Source organism: Lithobates pipiens, unplaced genomic scaffold (assembly GCF_037356315.1).
Source record: "Lithobates pipiens isolate NorthernLeopardFrog02 unplaced genomic scaffold, aLitPip1_a1.2 Scaffold_16, whole genome shotgun sequence".
NCBI lineage: Eukaryota > Metazoa > Chordata > Amphibia > Anura > Ranidae > Lithobates > Lithobates pipiens.
In genome coordinates, this window is record NW_027507748.1 from 609729939 (window position 1) to 609748513 (window position 18575).

Genomic DNA, 18575 nt, shown 5'->3' on the forward strand with positions numbered 1-18575 from the left:
TGTTGGTTTACCACAGAAAACCCTGCGGCGGGAAAGGTAAGTGGAGTGGGGGGTTCAGGCTGGACATTAATACAGCAATTGTGCTGGACTATAGACCTAGCAGTGTATGCGTAGTGCCTCTGCTTTGTGCATCAGGCTATGAGCTGAAGGGGGACAAGGAACACCTCAAAGGGTCCCTTTTTGGACAGATCCCTGTCCATTGCTCAGGACCCTCATACTGAGGAACAAGGGGAAGGAGATAATGAAGTTCTTTCAAAGGATCAAGAAGAGGCTGATGGCTCCACTTCCAAAGATCCTAATATGGAGTGAGCAGCCTCACAAGACAGACTGTTGGTACACTCCCTTACTAAGGTGTTTCACGCAACTTTTTTACTGCCTGTAGCACAGTCTATTGATGAGCCCACCTATGGTTTGGGATCACTAAAGTCTTCCCAATCTGTGGATGCTTTTCCTATCCATTCATGGCTAAAAAGCTGATGTATTCTGAGTGGGAGCATCCAGATAACGTTTTTTTCCTCCAAAAAAAGTTTTCTATACTTTATCCAATGGAGGAGGAATTCTATAAGCAATGGGGGATTCCAGCAATTGATGCTGCTATAGCCTCGGTAAATAAGAACCCGACTTGTCCTGTAGACAATGTGCAAATGTTGAAGCATCCAACAGATAAAATGTTGGAATATCTTTTTAAAAACAACGTTGCTCTTGCAGGTTCAGTTGTGCAGCCGCCTCTTGCGGCAATTGGAGTATCTCAGTTCATAAAGGACCAGTTTGTGGAGGTACTCAAGATTATTCATGATCACAGTGGATGCTATGAAAGATTCTATTATAGAAGCCTCACGGCTTATGCTAGAGCTGGTACATATGCGCAGAGTTCTGTGGTTGAAGAATTGGTCAGCCAAAGCGCCATATATGAAAAGCTCTTGGCCAGTTTCCCATTTCATGGTGAACAATTGTTTTGAAAACTATCTGGATACGTATGCCCAAAGAATTTCTAATGGGGAAAAGTTCTCTTTTACCAGTAAAAAAGAAGTTTAAACATTTTTCCTTTTTAAAACGTGCATCTTCTCCAGTGCCAGGAGCATCTGCCTCTATACAGTCTCGATGGCCTCCAACGTTGGGTTCAAGAGGAAGACCTCGGGGGCAGTCCCAGGGCCAAAAGAGAACTTGGGACAGGAAGCCCACAAAGCAAAATACTAAAGCCTCCTTATGAAGGGGTGCCCCCGCTCACTCGGGTGGGGGGAAGGCTTGTACAATTTTCAAAGATCTGGCAGGAACATTGTCAGGACAGATGGATGGCTTCCTCAATTTCTCTAGGTTACAAACTAGAATTCCCATCTCTCCTTTTTTTAAATCAAACGTTCCCAGAGATCCAGGGAAAAGGAAGTCTTTCTGGCTCTGGATCATCAATTGTCTCAGAAAGTGATATCCGCGGTTTCCACAGAAGAGCAGGGATCAGTGTTTTATTCAAACCTCTTCACTGTACCAAAACCAAATGGGGAGACAAGACCCATTTTAGATCTCAAGGATCTAAACCAGCACTTGAATATATGTTCCTTTCACTTGAAGTCGATCCGATCTGTTGTCTCCATTCTACAAGGAGGAAAATTTTTGGCATAGATTTATCAAAGATGCCTATCTCCACGTGCCAATTTTTCCTACTCGTCAGAAGTTTCTACACTTCGAGGTAGAGAATCGTCATTTTCAGTTTGTGGCTCTGCCTTTCAGTCAAGCCACCGCACCTTGAGTGATCACAAAGATCCTGGCCCCTCCTTTAGCCAGGTTAAGGGCTCGGGGTATAACAATTCTAGCCTACCTAGATGATCTGCTTTTAGAAGATCAGTCAGTCACCTATCTAAACCAACGTTTAATCTCAGCCGTAAACTACCTAGAATTCCTAGGTTGGAGTCTCAACCTAGAAAAACCCTCCTTTAAAACCGTCAAGGAGATTACAGTATTACAGGTATGTTCAAAAGAAGGTATTCTTACCCCAGGGAAGGATCAGCTCCATAAAGGAACAGATTCGGCTTGTCAAAACAAAGAAATCCTTCCATTCGGCTGTGCATGAAATTGTTAGGAAAAATGGTGGCCTCCTTCGAGGCCGTTCCTTATGTTCAGTTTCATTCACGACTGCTGCAAAACCATATTCTGTCGACCTGGAACGAGATCCAGGCTTTGGATTTTCCAATGCTCTTATCCCCCGAGGTGCGTCAGAGCCTCAATTGGTGGTTGATATCCAGCAACCTTCAACAGGGAAAATCCTTTCTACTAGTATCCTGGAAACAATGGATGCCAGCCTTCTAGGCTGGGGAGCAGTCCTGGAAGAGGCTCCTGTCCAGGGGAAGTGATCCAAGTCAGAAAGGACCTTGCCCATCAATATTCTAGAAATTCGAGCGGTTCGTCTGGCCCTAGAGGCCTGGATGCTCAGATTACAAAATTGTCCTGTCAGGATTCAATCCGATAATGCCACTGTGGCCTACATCAATCACCAATCCATGTTCTATCTTGGGCAGAAAGCAACATTCCTTGTCTATCGTCATTTTCATTTCGGGGTTAGAAAATTAGCAAGCGGACTACTTGAGTCGCCAACAATTGTTTCCGGGAGCATAGTCCCTTCACTCCGACATCTTTCTGTCGATATGTCAACAATGGGGTGTTCCAGATGTGGATCTGTTCGTGTCCAGATTCAACAACAAAGTCCACAACTTTGTGTCAAGGACAAGGGATCCGCCGGTATGTGGAACAGATGCCTTGGTCTTTCCATGGGATCAGTTTTCACTAATATATGCATTTCCTCCTGTTCTGCTACCGCTCCTTCTTTGCAAGATCAAGCAGGAAGAAAATGAGGCGATTCTGGTGGCCCAGAAGATCTTCGTTTGCCGAGATCATAAAGATGGTGGTAGGGGACCCTTGGACCCTGCCACTGTGGCCAGACCTTCTCGCGCAAGGTCCGGTATTCCATCCTACCTTAAAAACGTTAAATTTAACGGTTTGGCTCTTGAACCCACATTCTAAAGGACCGTGGGTTATCTCCTTCAGTAGTGTCTACTTTGGTTAGTGCTAGGAAGCTGGCCTCCAGAGTCATATACTATAGAGGCTGGAAGGCATGTCTCCTGGTGTGGATCCAGGGGTTGGCACCCCAGAAGATATGTCATAGGATACTTGAATTCCTGCAGATGGCACTGGAAATGAAGCTGGCCTTGAGGTACTATCAAGGGCCAGGTCTCGACCTTATCAGTATTTTTTCAACAGCCTCTTGCTTCTCACTCTCTTGTTCATAATTTTATTCAGGGGGTAACGCGGATTAACCCTCCCATCAGGACACCCCTGAACCCTTGGGATTTGAATTTAGTCTTATCGGTTTTACAGAAGCAGCCTTTTGAGCCTACATAGGATATTCTCTTGGTTCTTTTGACCAGAAAGATACCCTTCTGACAGGATACGTCAACCAAAAAGATTATCAGAATTGGCGGCTCTTTCTTGTAAAGAGCCATATTTGATTATTCATAAGGATAAGGTGGTATTGTGGCCTCGTCCTAAATTCCTGCCAGGTAGTGACAGGCTTTCATTTAGACCAGGCTATTGTTTTGCCTTTTTTTCCAGAACCTCAATCTAGGGAAGAGAAGTCACTACGTTCCCTTGATGTAGTGAGACCAGTCAAGATCTATTTAAAGGAGACCGCTCAGATTCGCAAAACAGATGGGTCCCAAAAGAGGATAGGCAGCATCAAAATCTACTATTTCCAAATGCATTCGTCAAGTGATTGTTCACGCTTATGGTCTAAAGAGGAAGATTCCTCCTTTTCATGTTAAAGAGCACTCCACCAGAGCTGTTAGTGCTTCTTGAGCAGTGCATCACCAGGCCTCCATGGCTTAGATCTGCAAGGCCGCAACTTGGTCTTCAATCTATACATTTACCAGATTCTATCAAATTGATGTTAAAGGTCATGAGGATATTGCCTTTGGGCGCAGTGTACTGCAGGCTGCAGTATGAGTCCTCAAGTTTCTTAATGCCCTACGTTTTTGTTGTCTCCCTCCCTTCAGTTGCCATTGCTATGGGACATCCCCCATAGTAACTACTATGGCTCTGTGTCCTGTGATTTACGATAAGTAGGGTTTTTATAACCGCTTGCCTGTAAAATACTTTCCCAAGTGTTCTTCCAGGACAGCCCTTGAGAGATGGAGCTCCTCCCATCGACACAGGAAACACATTGCCACAGTTCAAAAGGCGGTCCCTCAGGTCCCTGGTCAGTCATTTGTGTTTCCTCCGTCGGAGGAACATGTTGCCAGGAACCTGGAGGCCCCTCTCAGGGGCTGCCTGAGAACCTGCAAGCCTAAGGGACCGGGTCCTGGTTTATGGCTGCAGTTTGGGTCCATACCTTTTTTCTTTGGCTCGGGTACCGTCCACCTGAACCGGAGCAGACCCGTTACCCTCCTCCTTCCAGTGCCGAGGTGGCCAGGGGCAGAATGACGCCGGTTTCCCCCAGGAGTGGTGAGTGGAACCTTCCATCTTCCCTCCTCGTTGCAGGGGGTCGGAGACGCCGAGCGTTCACTTCCGGCGGAACCGCGTCATCTCTGTGTGCCGAGACTTCCGGTTCCGGGTCTCTAGGGTACAAGGGGGAGAGGGAGAGCCAGCGCTGTGCCTGTAAAGCCCGACCAGCGTCCAGCAATACCGGACTAGCGGCGGGATCCGGAGCGCCAGAGGGGGACTATGGAGACTATTCCCCAGGACACTCCGGCGGAGACAGGCACCAGCCAATCCCAGGTAGGCTGCCGGGCATGCTATTACTCTGGTGGAGCGGTGGTGTTTGTAGGATGGGTTCTGTAGTGCCCCACGGTGGTGGTTACTCACAGTCTAGGTTGTGTGCAGTTAGTGGTGATTCTAAGGAGGGACAGGGGGCTGGCGCTAAAAATCCTTTGTCTTCTTATTTTCAGGTTAAAGAGATACCAAAGGAAGACAAGGCAGGCCGCAAAAAGTGCCCTAATTGTGGGAATAGGTTGTCCTCTGGCTCTAACAAAGCCCTATGCAAGCAATGCATTACAAACCTGCTTAAATCTGAGACAGATTCCCCTTTGGCAAAATTTTTGGGCTCCTTTAAAGAGAAAATGGCGTCGACCTTTAAGTCCCTCCGAGAGTTAATCACTGACGTGGGGTCAGCTGCGGCTGCCTCCACGAGTAAAACAACTGCAGTCTCCTCCTCACCATGCTTTACAACACCCAGCTCAGGGGAGCCCCGTATGTTCAGGGAGCCTAGCCCCACGTTGATTAGCCCCGATTCCTCTGACACTGATTCCGATCAGGAAGAGGATCAAGCAACATCCAAAGCCTCAAAGTATAGATTGTCTCTTGAGGAAGTAGATGAGCTAATGGGGGCTATCTATGACACGCTGGAAATTGAGGAGGAAGAAACTCAGTTATCCAGACATGATATGATGTATGAGGCTCTGGGAAAAAAGAAAGCAAGGGTTTTCCCTATACACAAGGTGCTTTCTGACCTTGTCCTTAAGGAGTGGTCGGAACCAGATAAAAAGGTTTTCTTTCCTAAATCCCTTAAGAGAAGGTTCCCTTTTGATGAGAGCCCAGAGGCGGTCTGGAATAAAAATCCTAAACTAGACGCCCCTCTGTCCAAAATCTCAAAACAAGCTGATCTGGCCTTTGAGGATATGGGCCATCTGAAAGATCCCATGGACAGGAGAACAGACATCGTCTTAAAGAGGGCCTGGGATGCCTCTATGGCAGGCTTAAAACCAGCTCTAGCCACTTCTTGTGTAGCTAGAAACCTGGAGTTCTGGTTATCACAACTACAGGAACATTTAAAAGCAGGCACTCCTAGGGGGGAGCTTCTGAAATCCTTCCCTATGCTTTTTAAGGCCACCAGTTTCATCTCTGACGCCTCCACGGACTCCGTAAAATTTACGGCCAAGTCAGCAGCACTTTCAGTGGCAGCTAGGAGGTCAATATGGATGAAAACTTGGGGGGGAGACACGGCGTCTAAAACCCGCCTGTGCAGCGTCCCTTTTACAGGAGACTTAGTCTTCGGGCCTGAATTAGACTCCGCCTTAGAAAGGACGGCGGATAAAAAGAAAACCTTTCCCGCAAAAAAGAAAAATTTTCAAAGAAAAATTTTTCGTCCCTTTAAGGAACCCTCTAAATCAGAGAAGAGTTCAACCCTCAAAAAACATTGGTCGGGACATAAAGGGAAAGGAAAAGGGGGCATACTGTTTAGCCGCCCCAATCAGGATCCCAAACCCCAGTGACGTCAGGGTTCCTGTGGGAGGAAGATTAAGCAAATTTCTTCCACAATGGGAAGAGACAACCTCGAACGAGTTTGTCTTAAACATAATAAGGGGTCATGCGCTGGAATTCCACAGCAGCCCTCCTTCCAAATTTCTGGTGACAAAGCTTCCAAGTCACTCAGAAAAGGCCAGGGCCTTACCTTTACTGATAGGGGAAATGGTGGATCAAGAGGTATTGACACCAGTCCCTATTCAGGAACAAGGAGACGGTTTTTACTCGCACATTTTTGTGGTAAAAAAGCCGTCAGGGAGATTCAGGCTAATTATGAACCTCCGACCATTGAATCGCTCCATCCGTTACAAGAGATTCCGGATGGAGTCCATTTATTCCATAAAGAATCTCCTGCAGAAAGAGATATTTATGGCGACCCTGGATCTAAGGGATGCTTATCTGCATATTCCAATAAGGGAGGAATGCCAGAAATTCCTTCGGATGGCAGTGCAGATAGACACAAAGGTTTACCACTTTCAGTGCAGAGCGCTCCCCTTCGGTCTGTCATCCTCCCCAAGAATCTTTACCAAGGTTCTCGGAGAGGCTTTAGTTCCACTGAGGCTTCAATCAGTCTCAATTATCCCCTATCTAGACGATCTGCTCCTAACAGCACACTCAGAGAGTCGTCTTTCTCAGGATCTGGAATTGACTCAACTCAACCTGAGTTGATTAGGGTGGATTGTCAGTCAGGAGAAATCCAAGACAACCCCAACACAGGAGATCCTGTATCTGGGTTACTGGATCAAGTCTGTAGATCAGAAAATTATACTGCCGGAAGGAAAGATTTTGAATCTGTGGCAGAGAATATCTTTTCTTCAATGCAGCCCCAAATGTACGGTGAGGGAAGTAATGTCGGTCTTAGGTCTTATGACGGCAGCCATTCCAGCCGTACAATGGGCCAGGTTCCACCAGAGAGACCTTCAGGGATTTCTGCTGGAACAATTAAAGGGCAGAGATCTGGAGGAGGAGGTATCGATCCCCTCAAAGATATAACGCTCCCTCTGGTGGTGGAAGGACAGGGAGAACCTAAACAAAGGGGTTCATTGGGTCCTTCCTATCACTTCAACACTAACAACGGATGCGAGCAGTTGGGGCTGGGGAGCCCACCTCGGCTCAAACTGGGTCCAGGACAAGTGGACCCCGGAAGAGAAATGTTTCTCTTCCAATTGGAAAGAGCTAACAGCAATCCTGAGAGCTGTTCTAGCTTTTCACCCCACAATACAGGGTCACCATCTACAGGTCCGTTCAGACAATACGACGGCTGTAGCATACATAAACAAACAAGGAGGTACCAAAAGTCCTCGTTTGATGTTGGTAGCCAGACGCATTTTCCAGTGGGCAGAAGCCAATCTGGAATCTATTTCTGCAGTTCACCTGAAAGGGGAACTGAACAACACGGCGGACTTCTTGAGTCGACAAAAGATTTCGAACCAAGAATGGTCCTTACACCCAGAGGCATTCAATCTCATAACAACTCACTGGGGAAAACCAGAGGTAGACCTTTTTGCGAACAAAAAGAATGCAAAAGTTCCAAATTTTTTCTCGCTAAACCCAGGAGATCAGCCCCTGGCTGTAGATGCCTTGCAAACTCCATGGACTTTCAGTCTGGCGTATGCATTTCCCCCTCTTCATCTCATTCCGAGGGTCCTAGCAAGATTCCTCAAGGAGAAAACCTGTTTGATTCTAGTAGCACCTTTTTGGCCCAGGAGACCATGGTTCACAACGTTGCTACAATTGACAGATTGTCCGCCTCTAAGGCTTCCCTACAGACAGGACCTCCTGTCGCAGGGACCTCTTTACCATCCACAGGTCGCCACACTGAAGCTTTCAGCGTGGTTACTGAGGAGGAAATCTTAAGGAGTAAGGGCCTGTCAGATGAGGTAATTGCGACCTTACTACAGAGTCGCAAACCAGTCACGAGGGCTATTTACAAATAAGTCTGGAAAAAATTTAATAGCTGGCTGAATAGCCGTGACATAAATACGGCTAATATTCTACAGTTTTTATAGGAAGGCGTAAACAAGGGTTTAACCCTAAGTACTATTAAGGTACAGATAGCTGCCTTAAGTGTGTACCTAGATGAACGCTTACAGGAAAATCCTTTTGTCGCTAGATTCTGTAAGGCAGTCGCTAGACGCAAGCCAGTCAGAATCACCAAAGTCCCATCCTGGGATTTAGCAGTTGTACTAAAAGCTTTCTTGGGGTCACCCTTTGAGCCTATCTCAGAGGCCTCCTTAAGGCTTATTACATTTAAGACAGTACTCCTGCTGGCAATCACTTCAGCCCGTAGGGTCAGTGAAATCTAAGCCCTTTCCATCAGGGAACCTTTTCTACAGATCCTAGAAGACAGAGTCATACTAAAGACAGACCCTGGGTTCTTACCAAAGGTAGCATCTAGCTTCCATAGGTCCCAAGATATTGTCCTCCCTTCATTTTGTCAAAATGCAGCAAATGAGAAAGAGGAACGTTTTCATTTATTGGATGTGAGGAGGTGTATTCTAGAATACCTTAAAGTAACAAATCCATTCAGAATCTCAGACTCCCTTTTTGTCCTTTTTTCCGGACAGCGTAGGGGACAGAAAGCTTCAAAAGTAACCATAGCTAGATGGATTAGGCTAGCTATAGCAGAGGGGTATAAGGCCTTGAATAGAGATCCTCCTGAGGGTGTTAAAGCTCACTCCACAAGAGCGTTGTCTGCATCCTGGGCAGAAAGAGCTGGTGCCACCCCGGAGCAGGTATGTAAAGCAGCCACATGGTCAAGCTTTTCCACCTTTACAAGGCATTACCGACTGGACTTAATGTCTAGTCAGGATCAGGCCTTTGGGAGGAAAGTCCTCCAGGCCGTGGTCCCCCCCTAATCTGGTAAGTACTTGGGGATCCTCTCAAGGGCTGTCCTGGAAGAACACTTGGGAAAACTGGAGTTAGTACTTACCGGTAACTCCTTTTCCGGTGGTCTTCCAGGACAGCACAATCCCACCCTTTATTTGATTATAGTGATGTACTAATGTTATTACCTGTTATGGTTTATATGTTTTTCAGTTCCATCCTTCGGTTCTTGGTGAATGACTGACCAGGGACCTGAGGGACCGCCTTTTGAACTGTGGCAATGTGTTTCCTGTGTCGATGGGAGGAGCTCCATCTCTCAAGGGCTGTCCTGGAAGACCACCGGAAAAGGAGTTACCGGTAAGTACTAACTCCAGTTTTTCTTTGAAGTACATCACGGGACACAGAGGTTTGCTATAAAACTGAGGTACTCCCAGTAGTGGGAGGGGTTATATAGGGAGTGCACATTTTTATCTTAGGGCGTGCCAGTGTCCATCACCTGAAGGTGGCCTATTATCTACATAGTAACTACCGTATATACTCGAGTATAAGCCGAGATTTTCAGCCTCTTTTTTGAGGCTGAAAGTGCCCCCCTCGGCTTATACTCGAGTCATCGCTGTCTGCCCGCTCGATCAGCGTGTCGAGCAGACAGACAGCGGCCATTCTATTCAAAAGCCGCGCCTCCGGCTCCGCCTTCGCCTGTGATAGGCGGAACACTGAATTTCCCAGCAGCCTGTGTTCCGCCTATCACGGACATCGTATCATCCTCGTACTACGGACGAGGATGATACGACGTCTGTGATAGGCGGAACACAGGCTGCTGGGAAATTCAGTGTTCCGCCTATCACAGGCGAAGGCGGCGGCGCAGCTTTTGAACTTTACAATGGCCGCCGACGAAGAGGGCACGGGACGGCACGGCACGGGACGGGACGGGGGCAAGGCAAGGCACGACACGGGACGGATGCAAGGAGGCAAGGCACGGCACGGGACGGAGGCAAGGAGGCAAGGCACGGGACGGAGGCTCGGGACAAAGGTAGGCTGGACACACACACACACACACACACACACACACACACACACACACACACACACACACACACACACACACACACACGGATGGAGACACACACAGGGATGGATGGATGGATGGATGGAGACACACACACACAGGGATGGATGGATGGATGGATGGAGACACACACACACAGGGATGGATGGATGGATGGATGGAGACACACACACACAGGGATGGATGGATGGATGGACACACACACACACAGGGATGGATGGACGGACACACAGGGATGGACGGACACACAGGGATGGACGGACACACACACAGGGATGGACAGGCATGTCTCACCCTCGGCTTATACACGAGTCAATAAGTTTGCCAGTTTTTTTGGGGGTAAATTGGGGGCCTCGGCTTATATTCGGGTCGGCCTATACTCGAGTATATACGGTACTATGGCTCTGTATCCTGTGATGTGATGAGAGGATTTTACTGGAAAGCTGTTATAAAAATCCTATTTTTGCCATCCTGCTTTAAGTCACTGCCTTTAACATGATTGCTTTGCAACAAGGTGTTGTTGAGGCCACGTTCTTGCCTATAGTAATTTTTTTTGCTTTTCAGCTCGACCAGAACCTTGTTCTCCTATCCTTCTGTCCAGCTCCATTTCCTAAAAAAAAAAAAAGGACATTTCTCTCACTTGTCTGAATATGGTTTGGGCTTCGAGTTTCAGCCACTACTTTTTCATGAAGGATTCATTTTGTAATCTGGATAGACCCCATAAGGGTACGCTGGTTTCTCTCCACCATCTTTAGGTGACCGAGACCATCGTTCAAACATTTGTGTTCCTAAGGATCAGGTTCCTCCCTTTTCCTTCAAGGTGAATGCTACTAGATCTGTGAGTGCTTCTTCCTCGGTTTTCAGCATTGTGCAACTTTTCACAATGTGCACGGCTACCACTTGGTCTTCCAGCCTGACTATCAGCCTGGTAAAACTTATCTAATGCCAGCTATGGATGTTGGATGCTTCAGGCGGCTCTTTGAGCTGCAGACAGTTCCCAGATTTCTTTTGAGACTTTTGGCTTTTATTGCTATGTTGCTCACCCTTCAGTTGGACTGCTTTTGGACATCCATACAGTCTAAGAATTTGTGTCGCTAAAAGGATGTGAAAGAAAATAGGATTTTTGTACTTGCTTTAAAGTTCTTTCTTGGAGTTCTCTTCTTTATTTTTATTCCATGTTCTCGATGCTACTTTTCTACAAAACTGAGAAATAATGTTTGTGTGTGGGGTTATTCTGTGCTGGCCAATGTCATGTTTTATTTTATTTTATGATGCTAGTGTCCATTTCTTACGTAGATGGCAGTATAACCCAACAGTCTAAGAATTCCTTTTGTCTCTCAATGAACCCCCAGAAAAGAGCTTTACGCTGAATTCTACTGTGAATTTTCTCAGCATAAAACTGAATAGTGCTCTTGAGTCTGTGGGATTTATTATTTCTAAAATGTAATTGCTCAATTTTCTCTCATAGAAGTTTTAATCAACATACACCTATTTCTTGTAATTATAACGTGTATTTTTTAGCTACTTCCGGACTTTAGTGGAACAATTTGAAGTCCAGTTACAGCAATACAGGCAGCAGATTGAGGAGCTGGAAAACCACCTGGCAACGCAAGCAAGCAGCTCACACTTAACACCACAAGGTATGAGGTGGGAAACTGGAGGGGTCTATATTACTGGGTGTAAATTTGTGCTTATTTAATGCGAGTCATGGCTGTTCTTTTTTGCAATGTGGCTTGATCTCCTCTTTACCACAATACTTTGCTGTAAATGACTGTAAGATAAAAAGTAGCACAACAGCTTATTCACTGTACAATGCCTGAGGACAAATTTTAAACCATCGTTGAAGCATCAAGTTCAGGATTAAAGTGGTGCTCTGGTGGCATGTGTATTTGATGCGCCTTCAATGCAGGCCAGACCAGTGTGTTTCATCCATCCTTTTTTATTTTGACACTTGAAAAATCTTTATCTTAAAGCAAACCTTCAGTAATTTCTTTCATCTTTCCGTTAAATCTTCAGCCCTTGTTGTTTTAACTTTGGATAGTAAAACATTTTTTTTTCTGCCAGTGAGTACCTTTTTAAACAGCTTGTTTCCTCTTTCTTGTCTGGTAATTAGCCTAGGCTATTTACATCAGGCACAGCTCTCACACTCGTGAGAGTTTGCCAGCAAGCACAGTGGGGGGGGGGGGCGGGGGAGTCATAGTAGAGCTAAGGAGAGCTGCAGTGCTGGCGGGTGGGATGGGTGAAGGTGGAGATCATGGAGACTGCAGAGATCAATGTGTATTAATCGAGAAAGGAGAAATGTGCAGACAAGCAGGTGTGTGTAAATTCAGGACGTGAACAGGCAGCAGCTTCAGCTGCCCACAGTTAAAATGGCTGCTGCTAGACTTGGTGGTGGGAGATTTCTGCAGCATATTTGGCAAGTACAAGATCACAGCATATATAAAATAATATGCAAAGTGGTTGGAGGGAAGCTTCAGAATGGCAAATGTGGAATGGTCACAAACACTGACTTTGCCTTTTAAAGGACAAATATTAAAGCCAGTGCATTTTCAGACCCGTGCTCATTTCGGCAATGATGGAAATGGGTAGGGCCAAGCCAGCCGCAATGGGAGGTGGTTGTTCTTTCTCTGCCAGATCGACCTGAGTTTGTGGAATCCTGATGTGCTCCACAGCAAAGCAAATGCTACACACACCAGGGATGCGCAATTTGTATCACCCGAGACATGCAGTTCTGCGCTCTGGGCAAGTCTTTTTATTTTTCTCCTTCTTTTTATTTTTATTCTTTTATTTATTCTCCTACATTTTAGTCGGCAAGCAGCAGAGCTCACACCAGTAAAGTGACACCACCCCGGCTATACATCCCGGGCTCTATTTGCCCATCTGCCGAATAGAGGGGAGGGAAGAGAGCACACGACTGCTCTCCTTTTCTTGTTCCTGACCCGGAAGTGGTGTATATGACGTCGCTGTTGTCAGTGTCTCTGGGGATCGAGGCCGGAAATGAATGCCATGTGATTTGCATTACATTCCGTGGAGCACAGGGGAGTCCATCCAGGGTCCTTTTAGACTGTTTAATTGTGTAAAAGAAAGAAAAAAGTTGCACATGAAATTCCCCCCCCTACATATGAACACGTTGATTGCGATCCACATGTTACATATTGCCGCGCACCCCAGAGTGAGAGCAATAATTCTACCACCAGATCTCCTCCGTAACAATAAACTGATCACCCATAGGGGGTGATAAGGTTTTGACATGTTGGCTCTCTTTTTTTTTTTTTTTACTAAAGTTGTATGTTTCTTAGACCTTTGCAATTATATTGTGTGACATTATTTTTTATTTTTTTTTATTTTTTTTTAATTACCACTATTTCTATTCTCCAGGGTGTCTGCTTTCAGAAAATATATCCCATTTTAGGGGGGGTTTGTAATCATTAGGCCTAAAATTGCATTTTAAACGTGTGCCAAAACAGCGATGGCAGCGAAAGGGTTAAAGGATAAGTTCACTTTTAAAGTGGGGTGCCCCCTAAAAAAAAAAAAAAAAAAAAAAAAAAAAAAAAAAAATTAAAAGTCAGCAGCTACAAATACTGCAGCTGCTGACTTTTAATAATTGGACACTTACCTGTCCCAGGGTCCAGCGATGCGGGGGAATGAAGCCCCCCCCCCCCCTCGTTCCCCGCTCGTAGTCTTGGCATTCTTACTGTGGGCACCCGGCTGTGGCTTCACAGCCGGGCACCCACTATGCATGCACGAGCGGCACCATGATACGCCGCACAGTCATCTGGGACATGTGACAGGTCACAAATTACTGTGCAGCGTGAGGGGAAGTGATGTCACTAGCCCGGGCAATGAAGAAGGCAGACTACGAGGGACCCCCTAGCAACAGGCATTTAGAGGTGAGTAAAAAAACATTTTTTTCCAATTATTTTTTTATTTTATTTTTTTATGAATTTTCAGCATTTTTTTTTTTTTTTTTTTTTGGTGACAACACCACTTTAAGGAACATGTTACATGTTCCACCCATTTTTAGGGTGGAACATATGTGATTTGCTCCTGCAGCCCTCTGACCGCAGTACAGGGGGGAAGTTCCCCAGTACCATCTGTAGCCTTTTGAAAAGAACACAGGCTCCGCCCACACAGCGGCATCATTTCTTTTGTGGATGTCTGCTTGTAGTTCTCAATGAGCTGCAATGGCACTGTTTTGAGTGCTGTGTGTGTTTGATTCTTCCTGTCGATGTGAAACTGCCTGCCCGTACGGTGAAAGGGCAGACACTGACAGTCTGCAGGAGTCCTGTATTGCACTGGCATTCTGTTGATTGGCACAAGGCTTATTCTTGTTGCCTGTGATGAGCTCAGCGTCTGCAACAGGAGTGAATACATGGTGCGCTCATGCTGCCAAAAGAACTGGATGCTGCTCCCTCCTGTTGCACTAGGGAGCGCTGGTCCCAGGGGCTGCTTCATCCCTACAATAAATCAGGATAAAACCATCACATGCTTTAAAAGATTTTAAGAGGTCTTTTAAAATAGTGATAGGCTCCCAGGTCAAACCTGTGGTGAAGATTTATTTTACTAACATTTTCTTCAATTCTAACGTTCTTTTTAACCAGATTTGGGCTATTTTTGAGGCCAATGTGGTTTCAATTAATTCTAAACTTATAAAAAAAAAAAAGAAAAATTGACCCACAGACATTGTTTGCCTACAACTTACAGTATTTTTTTTTCAAGCCTTTATCAAGCTGTTGTTGCACATGGGTGGCTACTAGACTGAGCTGACTGCTCCCAAATTTACTTGCTTTGTTTTACTAAATATCTCTTTTAATTTTTTATTTTTTTATACCTCTGATCATACCAAATATAAATGGCTTTTGTGTTCTGCAGACCTATCCATGGCAATGCAGAAGCTCTACCAGACGTTTGTGGCCTTAGCAGCCCAGCTGCAGTCCATACATGAAAGTGTTAAGGTAAGTTATTTGAATTGGCTTTTTCTAGTTTCCAGTTTGTAATGTCTAATATGGAACCTGTTCCCAAAGATAAGAGAACTAACAGCATCTTCTGATTTGTATGTGCTATTTAATTTTGCATGCATATAATTTGAAAACCATTTGCTGCAGTTGAGTTTTTTATTTATTTATTTATTTTCAAAAAGAAACCGTAAAACTGGAAACGTCCAACGGTTGTACAAGAATAGATTTTCCTTTTTTTTTTTTTTTTTTTTTTTTTTTTTTTTTTTTCCCATTTTAAATTGTTTTGTATTGATTTATCAAATTACATTTACAATTGACAAACTCATACCAAAACTAAATGCACAGCCCTACTGCAGTACCTCCATCCAACCTCAGTATAGCAGAATGGGGTTATATATAAAGCCAAATAAAACTGCTGGGAGTTGAAGTCACAGGAAGTGACGTAACGCGTAAGATACGGAGACCGGAAGTGACGCCTACACCCGAGCGGTCGGCTCGTAGTCTGTTGTTTATGCATGACTCGCCTTGTTGTATTGAGTATATTTTAATCGCTTAAATAAATTGGTTTATATTTAATTTTACTACACTATGGTCATCCTTATATTTACTCTTTGAGCAACACCTGAATCTATTCATGGAACAATTCATGGATGGTTTATGGAGCAATTTATGGATAGTATCTGAAGTCCCCCTCCTGATTCCCTCCTCCTGACTCCCTGTGTGTCCCTGGAAAGGCTATAGATACGCTGTATACCTTACAGCAGGGAAGTAATTACCTGGTGTGCCTAAACAAACACGGTGAATTACTGGACTGAAGACGACACCCCCCCTTTTTTTTTGCACGTTGCAAGCACTAAGTCACTTTATTTCTGCATTTTGAATCACTACAATATTCACTTAGTTGGACTATTGTGTATGTCTTTTTATTGATTTTTTTTTTGTTTTTTTTTACATTTTTTGCATTTTTTATTTATTTTTTATCATACGCACTCAGCACTTTATTGTGTTTGATCACCTTTATATGGTATCACGGATGAATTTTTGTTATCTGTGTTTGTATATATAGATTGGCTATTTGTGTTTTCTTATATACACCTGAGTAATATGATACACCTGAGCACTTTAGCAGGGTTTAACCCCTCTGTCAGCGGATATTTTTCACCTTGGTTTTTAGTCACGGTTTTTATATATTTATGTATTTTGGCTAGCCCGGAGTGTGCCTATATGTACCATAAGGGGTAATAGCCTCACCCATATGCTTTTCCAGAGAAAGGCAGCTTTTCGGTGAGGCACTTGACCAATTAAAGATGTCACGGATGAGGTATCACAAAAATACCACCTTCATGATCCCCTAGCTCCTCAAAATGCAGGGCACCTGTTTGCTGTAACTAGGCTTCAGCTTCAAAACCTAAGTTCCGACCTTTATTTCCACGCAAGGCTTGGTCCTCCAAGCCCTCCCCAAAGCCCTCTTCCTAATAAAGTGGCACTCCTAAGAGTAGGGGGCAGCTGTCTTACAGCTTGCCTTTCTCTTGGTCACTGCTTTTCCCAGACCAATGCGTTCAATCAGTGGTTTTAAAAGAGTTCAAAACTCTACCACCTCACAGCTTTCTTCTTTCAAGGACAGTTAGATTTGCAAAATTTCTTGGACCACCTCTTGTCCCAGGGAGTTGTTGTGCCTGTACCACCACAAGATAGGTCCAAAGGATTTTACTCAAACCTGTGTGCAGTACCAAATTTGTCCTATTCTGGATTTAAAATCTCTCAACAAATTCCTTTTAAAATTCCAAAATTTTGCATGAATATTCAAGTCAGTGAATACCTCTCTAAGACGAGGGAAATACATCTGTGGACATCCAAGATGCAAGTCCACATGTTCCCATTTGCCCATCTCCACAGAGCTTTCTGCGCTTCGCGCTTGCAAGCAACCACTTCCAGTTTGTTGCCCAATCCTTTTGGCTTATCCTCTGCTCCCAGAGAGTTCACAATGGTCTTGGCATCAAAGCCACTGCGTGTTTAGAAGGACACCTTTTCTTTTGCAGCTTTTAGAAAATGTCCACAAGACAATTCAGATGCTCCCAGACCTTCAGGTGTCTGTCAGTCACCGGCTCTCTGGTCGGCTCCACATGTGTTTACTAGAGCACTGGACTGTGGAGGGGGCAGGATCGACTGGCTCAGGCTATCAGCAGTGCGCCAAGAGGCTAAGCCAGCTGCCAGTTGGGTATCTGGGTAGATTCCAACATCATTGGGATTCCTGCAGAGCCAGGACTAATTCTGCAACATCAGCCGACTGCAGGCTTTAGCCTGTTGGCTTAAAAGAGGTTCAGGAATAAGAAAAAAATGTCCTACTCGCCTAGATGGCTGCAGCACCAATCCCAGCTGCAGCTGTCCCCGCTGAGTCTACCCTGAGAACTAAGTGATCAAACACAGCTGATCCCTCAGTTCTCCTCCTCTGCTCTGAGCAGAGAGTGGTGACTGTCGGTCGCTGGCTCTCTGTTCTACCCCTCCAGGGCTGCCCTGTGGAGGGGGCGTGAGCTGCTGGCTCAGACTCTTAGCGGCATGCTGAGAAGCTTAGCCAGCTGTCCATCCAGGCATCTGTGTGGATCCCGACTGTAAACTCAGGATCTTTCCCTAGCCTGGATCGGCTGAGTGACATTTTCTGAGTTTTAGCCTGCTGTCAACTAACGGGTCACAGGAGTGCAGAACGAACTGCATTCCTGTGTTCAATAGGAGAAATGTAGCCTGACTTTTGAAACCCAGGTACTTAAAGGATAGAAGGGGTTCTGGTTGCTACCTTACTAAAAGCAAAAAAAAAAAGCTTCTGCCAGGAAAATAGATTACCGCACCTGCAAATCTTTTTGAACACATGCACTTCAATCCCAGAGTTTACTCTCTACTTTGCATTCTGGCTTTGCTACAATTAGGCCTTGACCAGAAATTGTCTTTAAATACTCTTGAAGGTCAGGTTTTGGCCTTTATCCTTTCTTTTTCAAAGGCGTGTGTGTGTGTGTGTAAAGCTATACCCTTGTATTGGCACCCTTTGCAAGACCCCATGCCTTTCTTCCACCTCGATGAAAACATTGTTCACCAATCCTTGTGCCGTGCTCCTAAACACCTACAGGAAATCTCTGTACATTGCCTGGATGTAGGCAGAAACATTAGAGTATACCTCAAGGCTACTGTTCCAGTCAGATGGTTTCTTTCTTTGTCCAGTTCTCTGGACCTTACAAGGAACACCCTGCTTTAAATCCACCATTGCATGATTGACACAAAATCTGATCTTCCATCATCTGATCTTGCATTCGTACTTTTAAAATGTATACCAGGTGGAAGTCCAATCTTCTGCTGATGCAGCTTTTGGCCACAAGGTTCCTTCGGCAAGTCTGAGGTTGTGTTTTCTGACCCTTGTTGAATCCCTTAGCACTGTACTGTCTGCTTCATTA

The 18575-nt window shown here is 45.2% G+C and overlaps 1 protein-coding gene across 7 annotated transcripts in view; it reads left to right on the forward strand.

Moving 5' to 3' along the window:
- NUP58 (nucleoporin 58) overlaps positions 1 to 18575 on the forward strand; it is an 82032-nt gene that overhangs the window by 28868 nt on the left and 34589 nt on the right. For all 7 annotated transcript variants that reach the window (XM_077484041.1, XM_077484042.1, XM_077484043.1 and 4 more), the window contains exons 10-11: positions 11699 to 11817; positions 15050 to 15132. In XM_077484041.1, coding sequence (XP_077340167.1) covers positions 11699 to 11817; positions 15050 to 15132 — 202 coding nt within the window. The remainder of the gene's footprint in view (positions 1 to 11698; positions 11818 to 15049; positions 15133 to 18575) is intronic.